The sequence below is a fragment of the Equus quagga genome, chromosome 2 (genome assembly GCF_021613505.1).
Source record: "Equus quagga isolate Etosha38 chromosome 2, UCLA_HA_Equagga_1.0, whole genome shotgun sequence".
Taxonomy (NCBI): Eukaryota; Metazoa; Chordata; class Mammalia; order Perissodactyla; family Equidae; genus Equus; species Equus quagga.
Window position 1 is genome coordinate 45,940,427 of NC_060268.1, and position 27,402 is coordinate 45,967,828.

General features: G+C 40.1%; 1 protein-coding gene across 6 annotated transcripts in view; it reads right to left on the reverse strand.

The window, feature by feature from the left end:
* Positions 1-27,402, reverse strand: part of ATP8B4 (ATPase phospholipid transporting 8B4 (putative)) — a 217,090-nt gene that overhangs the window by 182,729 nt on the left and 6,959 nt on the right. For all 6 annotated transcript variants that reach the window (XR_006887667.1, XM_046655054.1, XM_046655056.1 and 3 more), the window contains exons 2-3: positions 21,287-21,378; positions 17,730-17,798 (exon numbers count right to left, since the gene is read on the reverse strand). Coding sequence is in view for 5 of the 6 variants with exons in the window: in XM_046655054.1 (XP_046511010.1) it covers positions 17,730-17,757 (28 nt within the window). In the remaining variant the exon portion in view is untranslated. The remainder of the gene's footprint in view (positions 1-17,729; positions 17,799-21,286; positions 21,379-27,402) is intronic.

Sequence of the window (27,402 nt, forward strand, 5' to 3'; positions counted from 1 at the left end):
ATAATTGTTCTATTTTATTATTAGTTATTGTTGTTAATCTCTTACTATGCCTAATATATAAGTTAAACTTTATCATAGGTATGTATGTATAGGAAAAACAGTATATATAGGGTTTCAGTACTATCCGCGGTTTGAGGTATCCACCGGGGGTCTTAGATGTGTCCCCCACAGATTGGGGGTACTACTGTAGCTATCTATGAACAAGAAAGCAGGTTCTCACCAGACACCGAATCTGCTGGTCCCTTGATTTTGGACTTCTCAGCCTCCAGAACTGTGAGAAATACATTTCTGTTGTTTACAAGTCACCTAGTCGATGGTACTCTGTTACGGCAGCCAGAATGGACTAAGACACACAGGAAAATTTCTCTGTGAGCTGGCTACATCACCGGCCCTCCTACTAAATGGAAAAAAACTTTGGCACCTGCACTAACCCACCTACTCCTTCATTTGTAAATACAAACAAGCGACTATAAGTCATCAGACATCTGAGAAAAACCAATAGCACAAAAGAGAAGGATGTAAGAGGAAGAGATAATGCTGAAAACAGGTGGGGCAAAGGGGTTGTTTTATCTTTTTAATTCTAACTAGTACCTTGAAGACATTCAAAAAGACATGGCAGCCATGAAAAAAGAGCAAGTTGATAGGAACAAAGAAAACAGAGACCAAGAAAGAGTGCCTGGAAATTAAAAATATTTAATAGAAAAACAGTATAGGATGGACAGAATTGAAAATAAGTTTGAAGAAATCTCTTAAACTACATATCAAAATGACAAAGAGGAGGAAAATGGGAAAAGAACACTTAGGAGAAGGGAACACAAACAATGGATGGGAGGAAATAATCAAGCAAATAGAAGAAAATTTCCCTGCCCCAGCGTAAGATATAACTCTTCAAAGTGAAAGGGTCACCACGTGGAACTAGGATGAATGAAAACGGATCACAGATCATAAAATTTTGAGCTCCAAAGACAAAGAGAAAATACTTAAAATGTCCAGAAGGAAAAAAAAATATTGGTTAGCTCCAGAGATACAAGAATCAGATCAACATGAAATTTCTCATCAGCAACAAGGATGATAGAAGACAATGAAATGATGCCCACCACCCAGTTTTAAGAAAAAATGTTTTTGAGCTTAGAATTCTATACCCAGCCAAATAATTAATCAAGTGGGAAGGGGCAATGAAAACATTTTCAGACATGTAAGAGTGTTGCCATACAAGGCCATCTCCAAAATAACTACTCAGGAATGTACTATAGGAAAAATAGTAGTTTAAATTTTAAAAGTAAAGTGGAATGGGGGGCTGGCCCCGTGGCCGAGCGGTTAAGTTCGCGCGCTCTGCTGCAGGCGGCCCAGTGTTTCGTTGGTTCGAATCCTGGGCACGGACATGGCACTGATCATCAAACCACGCTGAGGCAGCATCCCACATGCCACAACTAGAAGGACCCACAACAAAGAATATACAACTATGTACCAGGGGGCTTTGGGGAGAAAAAGGAAAAAATAAAATCTTTAAAAAAAAAAGTAAAGTGGAATGGAAGAAAATATAGAAGCAAGGTTGATGATCAACTAGAGTCAACACTAAAAATAAAAATGCCTAGGGGCCAGCCAGTGGCATAGTGGTTAAGTTTGTGCACTTCGCTATAGTGGCCTGGGGTTCACAGGTTTGGATCCCGAGCATGGACATACACACTGCTCATCAAGCCATATTGTGGTGGTGTCCCACATACAAAATAGAGGAAGATTGGCATAGAAGTTAGCTCAGCAACAATCTTCCTCAAGCAAAAAGAGGAAGATTGGCAACAGATATTGGCTCAGGGCCAATCTTCCTCACCCAAAAAAAAAAAAATTAAAAAGCCTCACATGACAACCCATGGGTGGTTCCAGGTGGGCCACAGACCTTACAGAAAAAGTCATATCCACTTATGCACGTATGTATGTTTGTCTTTCCATTTGGAAGGAAGAGATGCATCCCGAACATCCAAAAGTGTTATCAGGTGACTAAGACACAAGTTTAAAAGATAGGAGGGACACAACACCACTCTACTGGAAATTTTTAACTGCCATTAAGATGTTGTTCCCTGTTAGCAATACTTTTTGGATCTATCAAAAAAATTTGATGAAAGAGCCCTCACATGAGAAAAAGGCCTGGATCTCGAAGCAAGTGGCCCAAGATTTCCTTCCACCAGACTATCTGTGTGAGCACATTTTAACTCATAACCTCTCCCTATCTATGGCTCCTCAGTAAAATAATGCCATTTTGCGTTGCCATCATTAAGTGAGAAAATGTATGGAAAGCACTTTATAAACAGAAAAATACCAGAAAACTCTTTTTTGAAAAAAATAGCAAATAAGAGGTGAAAAAAGGAACTGACCCAAGGTTGGACAGTCAGTTTTGAAGTTGTTTATATTATTATTTCTCAAGAGGACCTGAAGTAATTTTGTGAATATTTTCAGTAGAAATTGGGAGATGCCCATTGATTCTACTCCAGGTCCTCAAAGGCAACACCCAACTCCTAATCTGGGTTCTTTTCCCTCATGATGTAATAAATTATACATTGTCCAGCTTCCACTTCCAGTAGGCAAGAGGCGACAGGTTATTTCCATCTTTTTTTTAGTTGTCTGTGAACAATTCGTAACACCTTAATATTTAAGACTAACAGCTCTCTGTTAACAAGACCAAGAGTAAGGGAAAGATTCAGGAGGCTTCCAATGGACCCATGAATGATCTCAGTAACCACGAGTCTCTTATTAAGGAACACAACTGTCTTTCTTCAATTAACTCCAGAGCATTTTGTCCTTCATCAAATGTGGTTTAGGAGCCAGCCTTCAAGCAATTGGCTTTAGATCCCAAAGTCCTGAAACAATGAAGTACCATGGAGAATTTGGGGTCTCCAGATAAAACCCTGATGGCATGGACTAGTTCCTCGTCAAGGTTGGTCTCAATCCAAAAGCTGAAGAACGTCTCCAAACATGAGGTGTCATCTGGGGTTTAGGGTTGCTGTTGGTTTTTTGGGTTGGGTCAGAAAAATTCCCTGAAGCCAAATCAATAACGTAAGCTTTTCCCTGTCATTCTTCACAATCTGGTCTGCGTGGTTGGGAGCCAAAGAGATTCATTAAAGACATGAGGAAAGAACAATGAGTGGGGAGACCTTTAAAGACAAGACTTCCCCAGGCTCCAAGAAAATCTGAGTTGACTCCAAGAGCACATTCTGACACAATTGAAAAATATGTGCCCCAATTTGGGGTTTCCTCTTGAAACCCGGGGGTGACCTGCAGCTGCTGGGACTTATTGACATTTAAGCAGCAAATTCAAGAGAATCGAGGCAAAAAAAAAAATCTTCCCACAATTTTTTTTTATTCTTGTCCTCACAAAAGAGCTTGGAAACAGAGTCGGGGGTTCAAACAAATTCTAAAGAGCTTTGAGTTTGTTTTCCTCTTGGCTGAGCCAATTTGCTCATCAGCTTCAGATATTTGGAAATTTTTATTTATTGGGAACTTTATTCCTCCCATGTCTTACTATTATAGCTTCCCGAAGTAAAACAGAAATGTTTTACCGATTCATTCTTCTTCCAGCATAGATGAACTGTATTATACAAGTTACAAGGAAAACCAATAAAATCTTCATATAAGCCCTCAGTCTATAGCTTCCTGTAAGTATGGATTCACAACTGGAAACTTAAGACTCACTTTAATATGATGATAATAATAACAGCTAGCATTTATTGAGTACTTGTTAAAAGCTAGATAGTATATGAAATGTTTTGCACACATTATTTCATTAACCCTCCAAACAATCACATTAGGTACACGCTATTATCAGTCCCACTTTACCAATGAGGAAAATAAAGACCTAGCAAGATTATGCAGTCGAGTCAGATTTCAAACACTGAACTGCCTGCCTTGTAAAAGGTGCTTGGAAGAGATTCTGGGTACAAGGAGACAGTGGGTGGTACTGGGAGGAGATGACTGGGAAACTGCAATTGATGTGTGCCCGTCTCCAGAGGTCAAGGAGAGGGAGAAGAGGCCTCTTTCATCGAATGCAATACTCCAGGGCGTACTTCAAATCACGTGCGCCCTCCCAGTTAACCTTGTGGCCCTGTGACCTCTTCCATCCCATTGCTTCCACACTTCTCTCTGCTTCACCATGGAAACCTTCCTAGAGAACCTGCCTGCCCTCTCCTGGCAATCCTCACAGACAACACATTCCCAAATCCCTGTTCAGAACTGGCTGCTTTCTTTGCAACCTTTCTCATAGGGACCCAGTGCTAGACTGTTGGTTTTTTATCTACATTCCTTCACGGTTTGATTATCTATAGCAAAAATTGCATTTTTACGGACTGTGCCAGGATCGGAATATTTTCTGTAAAGATGAAAAATAGCTATATCTTTCTACAGCATCCCCATTCAAAAAGAAAAAAAAGAAATCAGGATCTACCCCAAGGATCACAAGAGCCTAGAAGAAGCTGGAAGACATTTAATTTTTCACTGTGAGACACATTCTGGCCATCCAAGGGAAAGCAAGACACTTGTCACAAAGTGAGAGGAGAGAACCCCAGGTGGAAAAGAAAGATGCACGGGAAGGAAATCTGAAGGGGTCTGTAGTCTGCTTGATAGCTCAGGGGTTGCACTGGAAGCTGGGTTTTTCAGAGCTTGCGTTGGTCAATTTGAGATGCATGGGGCTGTAAATTGAGTTTCTTTAGTTCGTATTGGTTTCTGTGTCTCAGATCCCTGAACCCATGTGGCAAATAAAATCTGCTGGAGCCAAGACAAAGTGATTTATTCCAGAAATATTTATTGAGCCTCTTTGAGCATGGCTCTATTCTAGACAGTGAAGGAAAAACAAGACAGTGATTGCCCACAAATATTCACACAGCAAGGAAGCAGAGGACAGACCCAGGGAGCCATGGAAACCAGAGAAAAGGAAAGTCAAGCCCAGATGGGTGGTCAAAAGGCATCCCCACCTATCCCAGGCAGCTCTGAAGGGCACGCATGCGGCGGTGCACAAACTGTGGAGTGGGGCAGGTTGCTCTGCCCAGCACCTTACCCCAGCTGAGCTGCAGTCATTTACTGAAAAGAGAAGGAATTTGGTAGGGCGGTCTGCCTCCCGAGATGGGGTGAAATAAGTACCCTGCAAGAAGATATCTCCAGGTCCTTCTCAGTTGTTCCTTCTAGTAGAATATGGGACCAAGTGTGAAAAGATCAAAAGAAAAAAATAGGAGCCTCACTTTGTTCACCTATTCATGAGGCGTTCAGATAATACACGTTTCAAAAGAGGTACAATGAAGCCAGAACTTTGGGCAGCAAAGCAATCTGCCCTCTTCTCACCCCCTCCTCTGCCCACACTCTGATCCAAGCCACCTCACTCTCCCCGAAGCTCCTGCAACAGCCTCCCCCGGGTCTCCCTGCTTCCCCCAGCCTATAATCTCCTTTCAACAGAGCAAGCAGACTGATCCTCTCAGGCTTGTGTTAGCTTCCTACTGCTGCTCCAGCAAATGACCGCAGACCTAGCAGCTTAAAACAACACAAGTATATTATTATTCCGGAAGTCGGAAGTCCAGAAATGAACCTTACAGGGCTAAAATCAAGGTGTTTCAGCAGGACTGGGTCCCTTCTGGAGGCTCCAGGGAAGAATCTCTTCCTTGCCTTTTCCAGCTTCTGGAGGCTTATGGCTCATGGCCACATGCCTCTGACCTCTCCTTTCACCATCACATCACCTTCTCCGACTGACTCTCCTGCCTCTCTCTTATAAGGACTCTCGTGATTCCATCGGGCCCACCTCCAGAGTCCAGGATAATCTTCCCATCTCAAGATCCATAACTTAATCAGGTCTGCAAAGTTCCTTTTATCACATAGGGTAACATATTCCCGGGTTCCAAGGATTAGGACACAGTCATTTGTGGGGGGAGGGAGCATTAACCTGCCTGCCACTGGAATCCTCTCTTTCCTCTGCTCAAAATGTCCAATGTTGCTCTTGCTCAAGAGAGAAGAAGCAAGTTCTTACAGAGGCCTTCAGGGCCCTGCTTGATCTTCACTCACCCACCCTGTTACCTCTCTGACCTCAAATCGCTACCAGAGGCAGACCTGCCATGAAGCTGATGATGCTTAAGCTTCAGCTCCCCTCACATGCACGTTCCACTAAGGCCCTGGGAGTAGCACTAGAAGTGTGTTTGCATTGTTTTTCCTTTTTTCGTTTTTTATTTGAAAAGTAAAATATTTTAGCCACAAGGGCTAAGATCATTTGTCTCCTCCGTTCTAACTTCCCCCATCCCACTTTGCCTCATGTCAGACAGTGCTGGGATCCTGACAAGGGGCTGTCAAGTTGGAAACACATTGAGTCTGTGTTTAGTGGAGTCTATTTATGTGATTCACTGTCATTTCTGTATAGAGTTAAGTTACTAGGTGACTAACTAGAGTTAAGTCGCCCCAGAGAAGGAATGGTTCTCAGGAATAGTCCTACCTCCATGGGGACTCACTCTGTATTGCAACATGAAGCTGCAGGGCTCAAGGTCATGACAACACGACATGACAAGGTCATGATAAGGTCAACAACATGACCGTGTCCTATAGCACCTGGCACCAGAAGTATGTGGATCATGGAGGAGACAGGAGGTTTGCAATACAGAGCCAGAAGTTAGCCTGTGCAGAATTCCTCCAATCATCACACATATAAATTTCTATGTAGAAGATTTAGTTTTCATCAACTCCTAGTCAAATTGACTATCCTAGGAGATCAGTTGTATTGGGAGTATCGAGTATTGAGTATTCTCAATACTATGTATAATAAGCATATCTTTTTTTCATGAGGATTACACAAAATAAAATTTATTAGCATCCCTGCGCTTATAGAGCGCAAACCTATTTGCAGCAGTACTACATACAGCAAGCACAGCTGTAACAGCTCAGATGGGAAGGAAACTTGATGGAAGTTTTCCCAAGGTTGACAATCTAAATTTTCACATGACCTTATGAAGTCAGAAAGCTGAAAATCTGTTCTAAGCTTTCATAATTTTAAAACTAATATGCTAAAGAAAAATTTGAATTATCTGTTTAGCATCTCTACAGAAAATTATATAACAAAATAATGGTCTTCTGAGGGGCAATCAAAACACAGGGGGACAAAAATCCAGGAAGGAAGGTACAATAAAGGTTTGAGAGTGAATTAATGAAGATATTATGTTCTTTTTCTGGATTTTGCAACATGTGCAGTATTTTTTTAGATTTTCAAAATTGTGATTTATAAGGATTTATTTTCTCACTCTAAATAAATATTCCCTCTCATACCTAATTTTGCATGTATTAGTTTAAGGCCTCAAAAAACCTGGATCCAGGGGCCGGTCTGGTGGCACAGCAGTTAAGTTCTCACATTCTGCTTTCATGTCCCAGGGTTCGCCGGTTCAGATCCCAGGTGTGGACCTACACACCACTCATCCAGCCATGCTGTGGCAGATGTCTCACATACAAAATAGAGGAAGATGGGCACAGATGTTAGCTCAGGGCCAGGCTTCCTTGGCAAAAAGAGGAGGATTGGCAGCAGATGTTAGCTCAGGGCTAATCTTCCTCAAAAAGAAACCTGGATCCAGCCCTGACAACCACCCTCCCCCCTGTTCATTCAGCTCCAGTCACAGTGGCCTCTTTGTCATTCCTTGAACATTCATGCCATCACACTCCTACCTCGGAGCCTTTGCGATTGCTGTTCCCTCAGGCTGCAATACTTATGCCCCAGATATCTACATGGCTCCCCTCTCATGTCCTTCAAATCTTTGCTCAGATGTCTTTCTCAATTCAGCCTTCCTGATTACCCTTTTTAAAACTGCAGCGCCTCCAGTGTATAAGTTACTTACTCATTTATTTTGTTGACTGTCTTTCTTCCCCTTCCCCTACAAGAATGTAAGCTCCATGTAGGTTGAAGGATTTTTATTTTTTAAAATTTGTCTTGTTCACTGCTGTATCTGAAACCTCTGGAACAGGGTCTGGCACATAATAGATGTTCGGTAGATATTTGTGAAATGGCTGGCTGGATAAATGAATAACTGAATGAATGAACTACCAGTCAAAATTCTGAGTATTAAAAGACAACCAACACTACCTTAGGGAGACAAGCTCACCCCAGCCAAAACCACCGAAATGTGATGATAGCTCATTCACCATTCAGAAGGGAAACTGACAATTCACAGGAGGCTTCTAAGGTCTGAGTTATTGAGCACTTTCCTTTATAGAAAATACCATGTTTGAGACTACCTCATAAGCTTTAACATTTTATTCTACCAATGAAGGAGAGTCCAGTTTTCAAAATTAAGCCTAGAAATAAAAAAATCATAATTTCCTTTAAATTACGAAGTTCTGCCTGAACAAACAGTGAGAGCAACATTAGATGGGAAGTAGGTCCATGGGAGAACTATAATTCAAGTAGCATTTACTAAAGTTACCCAAAATAATAACACTGATGGCTTCCCTTCATTGTGTGCTCACCATATGCCGGATTCTGGATCAAATACTGAATTAAAGGTGTGTTCTAGGGTGTGGGTCTACAGAAGGGATATAACACCATTTTCTATAATAGATTATTATAATTCTAGAGATGAAGCTTTTTCAATTAAGTGATTTTTTTTTTTTTACAAAACCAAAGTAAGACAATTAGAATATTATACACTTGGGAATTCTAAATAATAAAGAAATGGAAGGCTGGCCCCTCAGCTGAGTGGTAAAGTTTGCATGCTCCACTTCAGTGACCCAGGGTTTCACTGGTTCAAATCCTGGGCGCAGACACAGCACCATTCATCAGGCCATGCTGAGGCAGCATCCCACATGCCACAACTAGAAGGACCCACAACTAAAAATACACAACTATGTACCGGAGGGCTTTGTGAGAAACAGGGAAAATAAAAATTTTTTTAAAAATCTTAAAAAAAAAAGAAATAGGGAATTGGAGTAATGCATTTGGAAGTATGTTCTAAGCTCAAAAAATATGTATGACATAGAATGTTATTCTAAGTATTCATTATTTTCTTGTTCACTGTGATGAGGCAGTTCAAAACAGATTTATATTTGTGTATGTGCCATGGCTAAAGTTTAAACCCGTTCTAGTAGAGAAGACTGACTAATATATTGATTAACTGTCATTTTCTTATTCTACTTCATTATTCATTTTGCTACCTATTCATTTCATACCTTACTTATAGATCTTCCCAATATACTCAAATACTCATCTAAGAACTATACAATAGTAACATTTAATGTAGTTTTCTGGTAAACTTATAAAACAGATTATTTAAAAATGCGCTTGTGACTTCAGCTTCCACTATAATGGAGTAACTGTGTCAAAACCAACCCATCTGTTGAGAACAACTCTAACAGCTAGATGAAATGTACAAAGCTGTTTGAAAATACCATAGAACAACAAAAGCATCTGGAACTTGAAGGGTCAAGATCCAAGAGAGAGAAGAAATGCATTGAGGTGAATCTGATATTCTGTACCTTTCACCTTGAGGCATTTGCTAATTCCTAAACCACCTAGAGATGAGACAAGACAATAATTAGAGTTCAGATTCTAGCAGGGAAGAGGGCCCTTGTAACATACTAGGTTTTCAGTTGACTTCTAAAGGACTGTATTTTAGGAGTAAAAACTAACAAAAATAGACTAGGCCTGGGGCTTGCCCAGTGGCACAGCATTTAAGTGCGCACGTTCCGCTTTGACGGCCCAGGATCCACCAGCTCGGATCCTGGGTGCAGACATGGCACCATTTGGCAAGCCATGCAGTGGCAGGTGTCCAACATATAAAGTAGAGGAAGATGGGCACAGATGTTAGCTCAGGGCCAGTCTTCCTCAGCAAAAAGAGGAGGATTGGCAGATGTTAGCTCAGGGCTAATCTTTCTCAAAAAAAAAAAAATAGACTAGGCCTTATAAAGACTGAAACCCAGCCTCAAAGTATCTCAGTTCCTGATTGGATCAAGATGATCTGCTCCTTCTCTAACTGCCTACTAAAATAAAAGCAAGTGCTCCTAAAGGAAGATCACTTGATTCAAATCCTCTACAATTTTTTCATATGCAATGTCTAGATTTCATTAATAAATTAGCAAGTATGGCAGGAGGCAATATGAAGTAATTGAAAACCAAGAGAAAGAAATAGAAAATAGAAACAGACCCACAGATGATCCAGATATTAGAACTATCAGATTGGACTTTGAAATAACTGTGATTAACATGGACATTAAAATAGATGACAAAATGGATAATTTCACTAGAATACCAGAATATGTATAAAAGAGACAAATGGAACGTCTAGAATTTAAAAATACAATAACATAAATTAAGAATTCCATATATGAGCTTAACAGCAAATTAGACACAGTAGCAGAAGGGAATAGTTGGAAACTATTCCTTAGGAAATGTGAAAACTGAACATGGAGAGGGGGAAAAAGTTGAAAATTTCAGAAGAGAGCACAAAAACATAGAAGACATGATAACAGGTCTATCATAGGTGTAATTTAACTCCCACAAGAAAGAACTGAGAGAACAGGGATCAGAAACAATATCTGAAAATATTTTGACTGAGAATTTCCCAAAACTTTCAAAAGATATCCAGCCAGAAAACTGAGAATCCCTATGAATCCCAAGATAGATAAAGACAAAGAAAACCACACCTAGGCACATAATGGTAAAAATGCTGAAAGGTCAAGACAAAGTTTTTGAACTAGCCAGAGAAAAAGACATATCACCTTCAACAAAAGAGTAACAATAAGGCTTCCAGCTTACTTTTCAAAAGAATCAGTGGAGGTCCAAATGTAATGGAATGATACCTTTAAAGTGCCAGAAGATTACCAACCTAGAATTTTATGTCCATTAGAAACATTCACATTCAAATATAAATGCAAAATAAAAAAAGAATTCTGACTAATAAAAAGTGAGTGAATTCACCACCAGTAGTTCCACATTTAAAAAAAAAGAAAGGAAGTCTTTTGGTGGAAGGAAAATGATTCTAGACAGAATCACAGAAATGAAGGAAAAAATTAAAAAATAACAGAAAGGTTGTAGATAAATCTACACAAATAATGACCATAGTGACAATAACACGTTATTCGTTACTGCTGTCTTATTAGTTTTAAAATATATAAAGAATTAAACACATAATAACAATGGTACAAAAAGGTAGGTAAAGAGACTTAAAATTTCTAAATTCCTTACATTGTTTGGAAAGTGGTAAAAGTGCTATAAGTCAATTATATAGATATGTTGTAATCTTAAGAGTAACCACAAAAAGAATATTAAAGAAATGGTAACTAACAAGCTAAGAGATGGCTAAAAGTGGTAAAATAAAAATACTGCTTAATGCAAAAGAAGCCAACAAAAAAGAGAAAAGAGATGTAGAAAAACAAATAAGAAGATAATAGATTTAAACATAAACATATGAGTAATTATATTAAAATTAAATGGACTAAATATTCCATCTAAAAGTTAAAGTTTGTCAAACTATATTTTTTAAGTCCACTCTATGCTGCATCTTAAATTTAAGAACACTAAAGGGTTGAAAGTAAAAAGATGAAAAAATATACAACACATAAACATTAATCAAAGGAAACCTGGTACCACTACACTAATATCAGATACAGTGGACATTAATACAATAAGCATTACTAGAGATAAATAGGGCCATTTCACAAAAATAAAAGATTGATCTTTCAGGAATACATAAAAACTCTAAATCTGTATGCATCTAACAATATAGCCTCAAAATATATAAAGCAAAACCTGACAGAACTGAAAGGAGAAGTAGACTAATTCGAGATTATCTTGATAAACTAAAATATGGTTGTGATGGTTAATTTTATGTGTCAACTTGACTGGGACATAGGGTGCCCTGATCTTTGGTAAACATTATTCTGGGTGTGTCTGTGAGAAAGCCAATATGAGAGGAATCTTCAAACATTTGATGATCTTTAACGTAGATGGCAGAATAGATAGTCTGTGTTATTCCAAAAGTCAGAATAGAAAGTGAAATTTATAAGGATGTGAAATTCTAGTTAACGTGTAGCAGAATTTATGGTCAAGTTCTCAGAGAATGAGCCGTCTCCTAAATTAGATGCCTGAACTACTATCAGAGCAAATATTCAAAGATAATATTCAGCAGCACTGTAGAAACCAATTGTCAAGTTGGAAGAAAGATGACATTGAAGATCCTTCTGACTTCCAAGTTTTATCACTCTATGCAATCTAAAGCTATATTAATAGAATTATTAGATCAAAGGCAGCAGGTGGAAATAAGTGTAACATTTAGGAAAAATGTCACAATGGACACCATGGATTTAAGAGAAAGCTCCACAGAGATGAACAGAAGCCAAGATGGAAGAGGAGTACCCTGAGGAACAAATCACGCAGACAGAAAAGTGTAGAAGACTGAACCAGAGGAAATTCCACCACTAGGGTCCAGCGAGGGAGACAGAGTCATAGCAGTCTGAGAAGCAAGAATTTCCACGAGTGTCATGAAGATTAAGAAATAAGAGCAAGGAGAGAACAGCCACCACCTCCCAAATCCAGAGAAGTGAGAAAGGATGGCGTTGAGGAACAGCCCCTTTAGGAAGTCTCTGGTGATTGGTGGTTTTTTAAAGCAGCCTAACCTAGCCCATATCCTGAGTAATAAAACATCAGATTGCTGAAAGCCTACATAGTACCTCATTTGAATAAACTTAGGAAGTTAAGAGCCAGAAGACATCCCTTTTCTACACTTTCTATTTGCAACTCTGCGCAAGGACTAAGATGGCAAATTTTTAAGTATATGGTGTACCCTCTGTGGAGAAAAAGACTTCTATTTCAAAGAGATTTAAACACAGGATGAAAGTCTAGAGCACACCCAGGACTAAGAACACCAGCGCTGCGTCCTCTCCTCTCCCAGGTATAAAAGCTGATGAACTAATGAAGGGAAGGCCTATGCCCTCAATACCTACGACAAGCAGCAAGGATTCAGGATCTCCGGAACAATTTCTGTCATCTTTTTGCACAGATTTTAGCATAGTGAAATGGAAGGGAGTAGGCCTTTCTCTCTCATCTCTGGTCGTACCAAAGAAGATTTTCCAGGCCTTTCCCCTCTGGGTACCAAAAAGTGATTAAAATGTAGACAAAAATTCATCAGCAAATACTAAGCCCAAAGTTATGAGAGCTTTGGTGAAGCCAGCACTGTCTTAAATATGTCACTGACTGGCCAGGGACTGACTGGCACTTCATTTCAATGGCCTCGTTTTCAGTTAAACAAAGAAAAGAGATGATTTTGAGAAAACTAGATCAATTTTACAGACAAATTACTATAGAAGACAAAAAGTAAGTTCAAACAAAAACTATTCCTTCACAAGAGTAACTGCATAATTACTTGAGAAATAGCTTTTGGATTTGTTGTTGGTCCATAAGGGATAAACCCAAGGAGAAACAACACTCTTTAAACATGCATATTAGTACACATGCAAGTACTTTTCCACGCATTGATGTGGTAGGTTCCGTGTCTCCTTCATCTTCTTTAGCACCAACCCTCTACCACAGGACCAACCCAGTACCTGCTAAATAGTATATGCCCAAAAAAAAGTGCCTGAGAAGCAGGTATATAAACTCCAACCAAAGAACCGCCTCATTTGTAGGCACAGTAGATGCAGTGCCTAGGGCCCACCATACTTCCTGGGGCACACCAACATGTTTCAATTTTCATTTATTTTAAAATCAGGAGAAAAAAATGAATGTAATAATAAGAGATACACAACAATGAATGCAACCTGGATTATATCCATCTCTTTACTCACACAATCGTAAAATATAATTTTTAATATTTTTGGGGGGAAGGGGCTCACAAAAGACATAATGTGACCCCGGTCTGACTCTTCCCACCCCACAGCCCGTAAACATACTAAGGGCTCCCCTGTGGATTACTGTGCTGGCTCCGCAACCCCCACATTTTAGAATCAAGAACAGCTTTAGCTAGTTTTTTAAAAACCTCTGATTATCTACTTCTTTTGCTTCCCATATTACCAAACTACATGAAATCTGAATTAGGCATTGGACAGGTGAATGACACTCTTCCTGATTGCTTTGTAGAATAGCACACAGACTGTAGTCCGCCTAATCCATGAGGAATACATTCCAAGACCCCCAGTGGATGCCTGAATCCACGGATAGTAACAAACCCTATGTAAACTGTTCTTCACATACATACCTACCTATGATAAAGTTTAAATTATAAATTAGGCACAGTAGGAGATTAACAACAATAACTATACTAAAATAGAACAATTAAAACAATATACTGTAGTAAAAGCTAGTGTCTATCTTAGCAACCTCAGCATACGATTTTTTTCTTTCCTTATAATTGAGAACTTTCACCTTTTCATACAAAGGAAGCACTTCACAGCTTCTCTTTGGTATATCCGAATTGTCAGCATCACTACTCTTGTGATTTGGGGCCATTATGAAGTGAAACAAAGACTACTTGACCACAAGCACTGCAATTCCGGGACAGTCAATCTGATAACTGAGACGGCTACTAAATGACTAATGGGTGGGTGCTGTCTACAGTGTGGATGTGCCGGACAAGGGAATGATTCACTTCCAGGATGGGACAGCAAGAGATTTCATCAGGCTACTCAGGACAGCACACATCTTAACACTTATGGTTTGTTTATTTCTGGAATTTCCCATCTAATATTTTCAGACCACCGTTGACCACCAGTAACTCAAACCACAGAAGGCGAAACTGTGAATGAGGGGGAACCACTGCATGCTTTAAAATGTTTTGTCTTTGGGCCTCCCAGACAAGCTATACAGAAAGGGTGAATTACAAAGACGAACAGAAAACACACTGTAATCATAATATTTTAAATATTTGAGTCAGTTAGTTGCAATTTTTCCCATCTTGAAGAACGTGAGATTTATATGAATATGGAGATAATAAATAATAAAGCATATCGGTGAGAAAATTATTGTTTTCCACAACACCGTGGCTGGCTTGCTATATTTTCACATACATTATCAACGGCCCAAGCTTCCTGTGATGCTGTGAAAGTTTATATAAATGCCAGTACTCCTTTAGTAAACGCTGCAGATATTAAATATCTCACTGAGGTAAAATAGCACTTCTGCAGGATTCCCCCCTGACAGCCCCAGGCTGATTAGAAGGTCTCTAGCCTGTGCTCATCTGGAAATATATCACTTGTAGCGACGTTTAGTGAACTGTCTTTAAGTTATCATTGCTACTGCAAACTTAACAATTGTGTGAGGATATGTGTATTTTACTGAATCGTAAAAAGCTACTTGAAGTCAAGAAAGGTCAGCACTACCTAGCATATCTTAGGGGATCAAAAATGTCTGTTGACTGACTGCAAAAATGAATGAATATTTTAGGTTAAAAAACTTTCCAACCTACGACCAGATCTGCAAGAACTGATGTAACCTACAGATGCATCATTGCCAATTAGGATGATGCAAAGGATGGTGACACAAAAGTCAGTCCCTCAAGCCATGTGGCCATTGTAACAAGTCCAAGGGGAAGGGAATGGTCTCAGTTTTCTCTGCAAATCAGTGCCAGAGCAGATACAGACCCAGATACATGGGCAAAACATTTAGCCTCACTACAGAGCAATGACTATCTGTCTGTCAAATGAAATTCTGTGTGAGGAAGATCAGAAAGTCGCATTCCTCATCAAAACAGTGCCACTTAACTATTAATTCATTGTCCATTAAAAAACAAATATTATCTATATAGTATTTGTGACAAAAATGTTCAATCCAAATCGATTTGGGAGTTGGACTTGACTTTTCCAAAATTCAATATAAGGAAAAACTATTCTAAATTTAAAACAAAATAAAGAGATTAAAAGCCAAACACAATGTGTGAACATGTATTAGACACTGTACAAAAATAAAATCCAGCTCTGAGAGATGAGATGTTTTAGGAATAATTGGGTAAATTAAAACATGGACTGTACGTTATTTACCAATGTTACATTTCTTGGGTGTGATGACGCTATTGTGGTTATGTAGGAGAATGTCTTTGCTCTTAGGAGAATCTTGCTGAAGTATTTGGGGGCAAGAGTTATGATGTCTACAACTTACTTTCAAATGATTCAACACCAAGAAAAAATATGTGTGTCTGTGTGTGTGTGTGTGTGCGTGCGTGTGTGTGTGTGTGTGTGTGTGTGTGGAGAGAGAAGGAGCAAATGAGGTAAAATGGTAACAATTGCAGAATTTAAATGACAGTTGTTTGGGTGTTCATTTTATCACTCTTTTTTCTATAAAATTCAACATTTTCAATATAAAAGAGGAAAATGTAAAAAAGAATAATGTTATAGAGAAATGTTTAAAGACATAAAAGGTATGTATGATTACAGTATTAGATCTAAAGAGCAGGTTTCAAAATAATGCACCACATCATTCCATTTGGGGATACACAGCTGGATGAGCACACACAGAGCATTAGTAGAGTCACTGTGACGGGGGCTCTAAAGTTGTGCCACATGGCAGCCTCAAGTGGTTATGCCTGGCTTGCACAATTACAGTGACTTCTGTTTTCTTATTTTTACTTATAAAAATTGCTTACTTTTACATATATACATTCATATATCCATACAAATTACTTTCAAAATAGTGAGACTTTCAAAATAATATCAAAACTTGACAGCAATAGATCCTGTTGGAAACTTGTCCCTGTTAAAGCTGATTGATCTTATGTTTACACTATTAAGATTATGCTAGTAATTCAACATAAATAAACCATTTCACTTGAAAAAGAAAAAATGATGAGTGTAATTCTAGACTCTTAGATTGGCATTGGGAATATGAAAGCATTACCCCAGAGGGTATCACTAATGACCTCTGGGTGGGAACTACATTGAGACAGACTTCGGCTCATTATGAGGCTGAATGTTGCAATGAATAAGTGTCCGACAAGGGAATGAGCTGCATCATGAGATAATTGCCTTTCAAAGTAGGTTAATCACCTGTCAGAGATGTTCTTAGAAGGAGGGACAGGTTAGATAATCTCTAAAAAGTCTTTAGTCTTTAAAAAGTCTAGGGTCAAAAATAAAGAAAATGGCAGTAATAAATTGAATACATGTGCATAGAAGGAAAAATTACATCATAGTCTGTCACTGACTAGAGACAAAAAAGAACATGAATATTCTTAGGTCGGGATGCTATTATAAAAAAAAACTGGACTATTATTAATATTGTTCAACTAGAACAATTACCCAACTAAAAAAACAATGTGTGTTTCCTGCCATCATGAACCAAAATTATTTCTAACTGTGTGAGCTTAGTTTTAAATGTTGGTGTATTCATCCCATGTCATACTGCTTTGAAAGAAAAAATGAAGAACAAACTATTGATACATGCAACCATATGGATGTATGTCAAAAAAACTCATGTTGAGTAAAAGAAGCAAGACGCAAGAACGCATGCTGTATGATTTCATTTATATTAATTTCAAAAACAGGAGAGACTAATCTGACAGAAATCAGAAGATGGTTGTGTGGAGTGTAGGGAGAATCAAAAAAGGCACAAGCGAACTTTCTGGCATGACAGAATGTTCTATATCTTGTTTTTGGGCGACAGTTACACAGGTGTACAAAATTGTCAAAGTTTATCAGACTGAACACTCAAGATCTGTGTGGTTTTTGTATATAAATTACACCTACGTAAAACAAACAAAATAAAAATTAAAAATCATATTCACTGTGTCATTTCCTTAGAACTCGACACTTACCAAGCAATTTCTTTTCACTGCAGAACATTATTGCACCTGGTTATTTTTCACCAGGCCTCAATGGTTGACCTACATAAGAAAACAAGAAAGTGCACAACAATAGTATTTGAAAAGTGCTCATTAGCCATAAATTTCCACCCTTTAACTTTCTTCCTAGTCAAATCTGGATGACTAGGAAGTCATTGACCCAATAAGGAATAACAGATTCTATTTATCAGGTTTAAATCTAACTAGATAGGAATAATTCTATACAAAAATAATTTGTATTATAGAGGCTATATGGAACAGCCTAAGGTAAGCACAAGTGTGCCGTTCAATTTGTCATTAAAATTCAGCCAAATTTTCTAATATATCCCAAACCCGAGGAATCAGAATATCTCAGGGGTGAAGCTCCAGCATCTCTGCCTTTTATCCAAAGGATAAGGTGCCACAGGTGATTCCTTCCCATAGCCGGAGCGGGAACCACTCTATTGCAAGAGCCTACTTGTGAGGAGAAATTAGTGGGCAGGCTCTAAAGAAACAAAATGCCATTCGAAAAGTTTCCTCAATTTATTCTCATTTGTATAATCTTCTCCAGGTAGTTATAAAAAAGCCAGGCTAAGGTCATTATTATCTTTCATTTTTTTTCCCCACATGTGGTCTAATTTCCTTCATATGGTAAACTCAATTAAAGATCGAGAGTAAATAAACAAGGGGGCAAGCAAACGATTTCAAACGTTTAGAACCCAATAGACCATGGAAATGAACTCAGGCACTTTTGCGAACACATGACAGAGTAGGCAGAGATACTGAAGCATGCTCTTTGGTTAGAAAGAGAAAAGACTCGTCTGCTTTCTGCACAAAGAAGTGGTGCGGCAGGATGCAGTACACATACATAAAGAAGAAGTTGGCCAGTCATATAGAGACCAGAGGAGAGGAAGAGCAATGCTTATAGATAGTACTTGCAAGAAAGGAGGACGCAGACGAAGTTCTTCACCACCCACTGCCTTACTACAAATCCCTCAGTCTGAAAAGCCTGAAACCATCAATATTTCTCCTTGTCACAGCCCCAGATCTATGAGTCCCCATCCACCATCCCCAGGAAAAGCAGCAGCCTACTGAGGGCACAGCTACGCCTGGGTCTACCTCAAAAGTAGAGCCATTGACATTTTGTGGAATCGACTGCTTTTCCAGGGACCACTTACTAAAACTGATGAATCCAAGTAAGAAAGTAGGGGTACTGTTGCCAGGCGCAGCTAGAAGCAAGGATAAGCCCTCAAAAATAACCCATCAATAATTCCTCTGTTCCTCCCCACACACCTTCTACCAACTGCCACCAAGGCTGCCCAAGACAATCCCTCTTTCCCCTCCTCAGTACTCCCCTCACCTCAGCCCCAGGCATCCGGCTGCCTCTAGGATATGCCCGCTGACCAGTGACTGCTTTTCCCCTGCCTTCCTCATGACAGGTTTCCCTGCTCCAACCTTGGCCACCTATAGCCCAGGGTCCACCGTGAAGCCAGTGCCATCTTTATGAAAGGTAAATGGCATCATGTCATGCCCCTGTTTAAAACCCTCCAGTCACTTCCTGTTGGCCTTAGGAAAAAAGACCAAATTCTAACATGATTTTTTGGACACTCTGCAACCTGATCCCTGCTCATCTTTCTAGCCTGATTTCTCATCATTCTCCTCACTGACCCCATTCCTCCTTGCACCCTGCTCACGTCTCTACTCCAGAAATACTCAACTCAGCTTCTTTCCATTTAGGAGCCTTCACACTTGCTCTTCCCTCTGCTGTAACCATCTAACCCCATCCCCAACTCCTTCACCTGACTTACTCCTACTCATCTTTCCAATATCAACTCATACTTCCTCTAGGAGGCTTCCCCTGATCCCCCAAATCAGAGATAGGAGCTCGTTCTAAGTGCTCTCAGATAATCCAGAACTTCTCATTTCAGAGCCCCTACCACTCTAGGACATATTTGCCTATTATACTGGCTGTTTCCCCATTAGTCCACAAACTCCAATAGGGCAGAGATCTCATCTGTCAGGTCCATGGTTGTATCTCTAGTATCTAATTCAAGCCTGGCATATAGCAATGCTCAATAGACATTTGCTAAATGAAAGAATGAATGATGTCCTCAATTTCTACGAGAAATGGAGCAGGGCTTCCAGATGCTAAAAGGAACTTCCCTTTTAGCAACTATTTCTTCCCAAACCCCAGCCCCAAGTGCCAGAATATCTTAGATCTTCCCAAACTAGGGGTACCTGTGGCTTTCCTGTCTACTTCCTCCCTCAGGCTGGTCCCCATCCTCCTGTACACCCCCATCTCCAGCCTAGGAAGAACCTCAAAGGATGAGCAATATTTGGTTAGCAACAGGAAGAGTGTTGCAGGCAAATTGAAGAGCATGTGAAAGAAGGCGGAAATTTGCAAAGCTTGGGGGAGGAAAACAAGAGGTGGCACTCTGCCTAAAAGAAGATTCACAAAAAGGATTTTTTGGGGTAAGGCCTTCCTGTGAAAAATAATATGGATTAAAGTGGGTTTTCATCCATGAAGGACTATCTTTGCTGCAAAAAATAATCACAACAACAGATACAAAATGGCAGCAGGGAGAAGGATGAATGGATTTTGTGACAATGACAACTGAATCTGGTGGTCCCATCTGGCCAGTGGGTTAAGGCTCATCAGCTAGTTCTAAGTCAACTTGTTAGGGCTTGAAAACTCTCTGGGGACTAAGTAAACATGTTGTATTTTCACAGGCTCAGAGTCTCTGGAGCAGGCAAAAGGAAGAAAAATTTTTTAAGCAAGATGGCAAAAGGGACTCTACACCCTGACAGGTGCAATGACAATGCAGGCAGAAGAAAGAAATTCAGTCTCTCAGGAAGTTAATAAGAGTACTGGCCACTGGCTAACTTATTCCTTTCTCCTTATTAGTTTGCTACATTGCTTTGAGGGATTTGTACTGACAGATAACCAATACAAAAGATGAACTTAAAAATATTTGTATAATATGAAGGTAACTAAAGAGAAAATATCCATGTAACCCCTTCCTTCTCTTATTGTAGATAGTCCTGCAAGCTCTTCTCATTTCAAAAGCCCCTAGACTATCAAACATAAAGCAATAGCATATCCCTCCTAAAATTACCCTTAGGTCATACAGCTATTTCATTGCTTTTAATTTCTCTATTACCACCTTCCAAAGTGTCTTTGAAATCTTTTATTTTAAAGATATTGAATAAACCGTTTTTGCTTTTGTAGAAAATATTCCCTACTTCATAATTAATCCAGAGTGATAATGTAATCACTGTTGTATGAATTAAACAGTATTTCTACAAGATTTGTGAAAGCTGTTTCTTATTAATGATCGCGTTCAAGTGTTTTTACTCTGTAAGACATAAAGTTACAATGAAAAATTAAGAATTAATATTCAGGTCCATGTTTCCTGCAATCCAATCGTTTTCTTGTAACAGTGGCAATCCAGGCATATTCATCTAAGGATTCATACTAATGTAGCAGATTCTAGCGTAACTTGGAGGAAGGAAAATTTAGTCCTTTTGTTCTTGCACATTTATTAACTCACCAAAATACCCCGGCTGACACTGGCTCCACCTCTAAACGATGTTGGAGTAAAGAAAGAGTCATCTTCTGTCGAACTTTTGGATCAGTGAATGTCTAAGGAAACAGAGTAAACAACGTCAGGTGAGAGAAAAAAGTTTGCTAAAGTGAAATTTAGCTCTAGAAGTAAGAACCGTGGATTTTGAAATTCAACCCCTTACAAGTGCTGAAGCAAACAATATTGACATGAATACATTCTTCCTTTTTTGAAATCACCCCAAAGCAGAGGAAATGGAAAAAGAAAAGCTTCTGGGTAGGTTTTATCTTACTCTTGGTTTCATCTTATACAGGGATTAAAATAGTGGTTTCCTTGTATGAAAGTCCTAGGGAGCTTTCCTAAGAAAGAGAGGTGTGGATGAGAAAAAGAGGAAGCGAGAGAAGGGAATAGCTGAGAAATAACAGCTAAGAGCTTTATATATGTTAATTCATTTAAAAATGCAACAAGCACTTTTTTAAAAAAGATTGAAAGTTATGTTTGCATGAGGAATTTATTTTTTTTTAATTTCAATTTTTTAATCTTGGTCACAGAAAATAATTTTTCTAATTAAAAAAAAGGCAAAGTCAAAGGAAGACTCCAGTTTGTTCAGGGAAAATAAGGAGTTGGTTTCAGAAAACTTGACATTGAGGGCGATAACAAGACATCCAAGTTGGGAATGCTACTTAAGCAGCTGTGTGCGGAAGAGGGCATCCTGTCCATATTAGGATTCCACAAGGAGGTCTCTACTTACAGTGAAAACGCATACACCTGGGAGCAGGTGACTCAATCCTTGCTTTTAGCCAAAGATTAAAATGGAGATTCCCTTTAATGATCGGAGGCTCTCCAACAATCAGGTTGTTACAGTTAATTCCCCTGCTCTAATTCCACAATTACCAAGCAACCTACTGATAATAACTTGCTTTCCCACAGAAGTCTGCCTACAGGGAAAGGAGGCACGAGTCATGCACACTGAAGTGAACATTCTGGTCCTCCTGATAGTTATATTACACATTTTAAATTAATAAATTGTCATTCTTATTTTATATCATCAGCCTCCTGAGCTAAACTAGTCTGCCCCCAGAAAGATAGTTCTGTTTTTGGTATGCTGTTGAATTATGGTCCAAAGTCTACAGGACAAATGACCCATTTTGGCTATAGTAAACTCACCAAGAAGCCTCCAAGGGAACAGCCTGCTGACCTGCTCAAGGGGCAGCAGGAAGTGGTGGCTGGAAGCTTCTCCTCTGGAGTCAAAGAGCCTGATCTTAGATTCCTGCTTTCCACTAACTCATTACAGAAGCCAGGGCAAATAAGCTCTGTAAGACTCAGAACCTATTGGATGGGCTGTGGGGGGTGGGGGCACACAATGGAAGTGTTCATTAGATGTTAGTTATCTTGAAGGCAGCCCTCTGAACTTTGTCAAAGTACCTACGTCAACATTGGGATGAAATGAGGACAGCGAGTCCTTCAAAACATTCTGCAGTAAAATGAAGGCGATACGTGTGAATGGGTAATGAGACCTTAAAGAGAAGATGTGTTTCCAGTGGGGAGACAGGACCTCCAGTGGGAAGGAGGCAGAACCAGTGGAAAGAGAAATATGGGGTAGAGTGACAGGAAGGCAAAGGAATCGGAGGAGATTAGAAAAGGGGAAAGGAAGGGGCAGGGCAGTTGAGAAAGAGACAGCTTGTCTTTCTCCCAACTTTGCTTTCTATTCCCCTTTGGAGACAATATACTATACAGGAGAGACTTTTAGGACAGCCAGATTCCAATCCCAGTGCAGTTACTTTCTATCCAGTGTTACTTTAGCCAAGTCACTTACCCCTCCTGTAAGACTCAATCTCAGAATCTGTAAAATAAAGACAATAATGCCTTCCTCCCCGAGCTGTTGTGAGGTTAAATAGAAATGTACATACAGTTCACTCCATAAAAATGTGTTCCTTCCCTCCGTTCTCCTCCCCAGTCTCTTTTCCCCTCCTACCCTCTCCCTTCTCTCCTTTTCAATCTTCCGGTTTCTTTTCCCCGTTTCCCTAACTTCTCTTCACATTTCTCACTGAGGCACCTGCTCCCAACCTAACCCACCTCTTCTCTGAGGACTGGCCCAACCAAGAGTGGAGGGGAGGAGGGCTGCCTGGGAGGCCAGCGCCAGGGTGGGCTTCAAATGCCCACCTACTTGAGCAATAGTAGGGTCTGAGGATGGGAAGTTGGGAGGGCAGGTTCAGGTCTACCCTGCTGCCCTCCATCTTCTCAGCTCCTACCCCTGCCCCTGCCCTCCCTCTGGCCCTTGGTTCCCAGAGGCTGAAAAGCAAAGCCTCAGTGAGTCCTCCCACCCTGGACATGGCAACCTTGCTATCATATCTGCTGGCAACCCTGCCAACTAGCCCAGGAACATTCCCCGGGGCCAGGCCCCTGAGGGATGGAGGGGCTGAAGCACAGCTCTAAAACCCGGGAAGGGAGATGCTGGTACAGCAAGGAAATCTCAACCTTGGGAGGCGAGACCAGCAAGGGATAAAGAATAAGCCTGGGCCTCTGTCCTGCATGTGTGCAGCTTCGAGTGTCACGTCGCAATGAGAGATGTAGATAACGTTTTAATCATATTTGGTGTCAGTGACAGCAGCCAACAGCCATAGTGCTTGCAGACTGTAGACACTGGGCAAAAGTAGAAGTAAAAAGAATGTAAGCCAGTCCATGTGTGTGTGTTTATAAGAATGATGGTTGGTACAGCCAAATTTATAAATTGCTTAGCAATTACATCTAATTACCATGCCTCGACAATAAACTATTCTATTTCCATATACCGTATATCAGATTGTCTTTGTTGTGAGTTGTCATGTCGACACTGAAGTCTGTTTATATTCTGTTAGCCATGCAGCTGTTACTCAGCCACAAAATTCTAAAGCGGTGGGAACCCTGCTCCCCTTCCTCCTCTTGTTTATCCCTTGCTCATTTTCCAACTCCATCTCCTAACTTCCTTTTCTCTTTCCTTTCTCTTCCTTTCCCAGTCTGCTCTTGCTGCCTCTCTTGTGCATTTTCATCCTGCTTCTCCTCATTGCACCCTTTCTCTCCCAGACACGTCTCCCCTGGTTTGGTCATCTTCCTTCCCTTTCTCACTTCCCTATTCCTCCACCAACGCTGGAGTCAGAGGGCCACATTTGGTCCTGCTAGCCCTGTAACCTCCAGCAAGTCCCACTCCCTTCTAAGCCCCAGTTTTCTCATCTGTAAACAGGGACAATCAGAGTAACTCACAGGATCATTAGGCAAACTACATCAGATCATGCCTGCAAGGACGTGAGCACAGTGCTTCCTGCCACAAAGTTAGTATCTGAGACAGGAAGCTACTATTATTTTAATTTTTCTTAAATGTACTTCTAACTCTCCACATGTAGAAAACCTCCCATCAAATTTGAGAGCCATCATCAAACACTTACCAGATGCCTGTTGTGTGTCAAACCTGGGCTGGGTGGAGGGAGGCAAGGATCATTAGCCCCTATCTCAAAAGCCCACAGTCTGGGGAAGATGAGAACAGCTACGTGGAAAGATCATTAGAATGGCAAGTGCCGGGCTATGACAGACTAAGAATTATGGAAACAGAGGGAAGGGAGTCACCAAGCCTGTTTTGCAGAGTCAACTAAGATCTCACAGATGGTGATTCCTAGTTGAGTCCTTTTGAAAGGAAAAGAAGAGTTTGCCCAATAAAATGAGGTAAGGACAGGCAAAAGGAACAGCATGTGGAAAGACCAAGTGATGTGAAAGGGAAGGGAAGGTTTGGGGAACAGTGACAGTCGTGGCAACCAGATTACAAGGGGCATGAAGGAGAGTGGTGTGACATGGAGTTGGCAAGGTAAATAAAAGACAGATTCTGAAAGAAGTCACTGTCTTCATCTTTGTCATCATCATCACTACCATTCACGGGGTACTTGGCCTTGTGCTAGTACTTGACATCTATCATCTCATTTAATCCTCACTAAAACTCTATGGGCAGGGACTACCATTAGCCCCATTTGATAGAGGAGGTGACGCAGAGCATTGCTATGGTCAAGATCCTGTGGCTGATCTTGCAGATAATGGGGAGGCAGAGGCGGTCTCTCAGTAGAATGCGATGATTAAAATTTAGGCCACCTTGTCCGTTGTCATTGCTCCCTTGAGTCTCTCTATGCAAGTACCTGCTGTCAGGGTTTTTAGGAAGGTTATTCTCACAGATGAACTGGCATGGAAAGAGATGGGGGAGAAACGACAACAGGCAAGTAGAGCTGGATTCTAGAAATGTTTCTGCAGTTGAATTGACAGAGTTTATAAATGGTCCATATTTTGGGGTGCAGAACAAGGAGGAATCTGAGGTGATTTCTAGGTTTTTGGCTTGAGACAATGAGGAGACAGAGATGCCATTAACTAAAATGACAAATACGGCAGTGAAGGGACAAGGAGACGGTGGGGGAACAGGGGCAGGAATGGAGGAGGGAGAATAATAAGTTCAGTTTGGACACATTAGGCTTGAAATGCCTCTTGATCCTTGAAAACATCCTCAGCCCTAAAGAGAGAAGACAGATCTGTAGACTTGGAATCAACATATAAGGAAGCGTTGAGATCATGGGGAATGAATGATCTCACTCAGGAAGAACAAGAACAGGAAGAAGTGGGGAGAGGACCAGAGGGTGAGGAGGAGTCAATAAAAGACAAGAGTAGAGTCCTAGGGAACACTCAACTCAAAAGAGGGTCAGAGGAAGCGATCTTATAATGAAATGCTGTGGCTTTCCTACTGTGCTTTCTTCCTCTGGGCATCTAGCACAGAGCCTGGCACAGGGTAGGTGATTAACAAACTGAAGTTGAGTAAAGAAAAGGAGAGAAGAGGGAAAGGTAGCCTCAAATCCAGGAAGAAACATGTTTCCAGAAATACAATGATCGATAATACTTAATATTCACATTTTATGTTTAATCAGAAACTTATTGTTAATATTTGGAAAATATGTAACATTGCTAAGAAGTCAAGTAAGACTCTTAGGCATGTGCTACAAACATGGAACATTTAGAGGTTATCATTTTCTATGACTTTTCATGAGAAATCCTGACAACAAATACTACCATCTATTTCTTGTACGTGCCATGCAAGCATCTAGAATACATAGTTAAGAAGTATTTCAAGAAGAGCTATAATTTTCTGTTTACTTTGAAATGATAGTTTAAGTGTTTTCTTACTAAATGAAAATTTCCAATTTACCTTGCAAGAACAATATAAAATCCTGTGCACAAAAAAAAAAAAAATCAACCAGGGGCACAAAAAAAATCACTTGGTCCCTCATTTTTAAAGACACATACATGATGAAACAATATAAAAGCACAAGATAGATAAATACTGGTTAAACAAATCACTCTGAATTTTCATTTTGCAGTAAAAGCTAGCATGGAGCAACCCCTGAGCAAAGGCGACAGTTCGTGGACACAGGTGGTGGTGATCCCATACTCGATACTATATTTCCTCGTCTCCTTTCTAATAAGCCTCCAGCCCCCAATTAATGTTTCTCACCAGTTCCTTTTTCTTCAAAACAGCTAATTGTTAACCAGGGACCTGAGATTCTCTCTTGTCTATCAACAAAACAGCTAGAAGAATCCATTTTTCTGTTCAGACAAATCTCAGCACTGAAAACATTCCCCTCAGGCCTCAGAGGGAGAGCTTAGTGACAAATTGTTTATTCCAAAGCATGAATTGATCATAGAATAAACAATATCTTGAATAGATGTTGTAGATACAAACTCCCTGAAAAAAACTGAAACCAACTACTACCAAAGGAAGTGACAAATACCCACAAATCAAGAAGAAATGGGCATTGTGGCTACGCCCATTGGCCATTGAATAGGTGATGCTACCAGAATAAAAACTTGAACTTCAAAGAAAAAAAAGGAAATCTCCTATTTTCCAAACCCAATTAACTTCTCCCCAAATTATATTTTAATAGGAGTAGAATAATGAAGGCTATTTGCCAAACCTCAACTACACAGAAGACGAAAACAGCAAAATAAAACATCCACTTGGAAAAAAGAAACAGAAAAGCCCCAATCAGCCCAGAGCCAGCTCTCCTCTTCGTGTCACCAACCCTGGAATGCTCCCCCCCCTC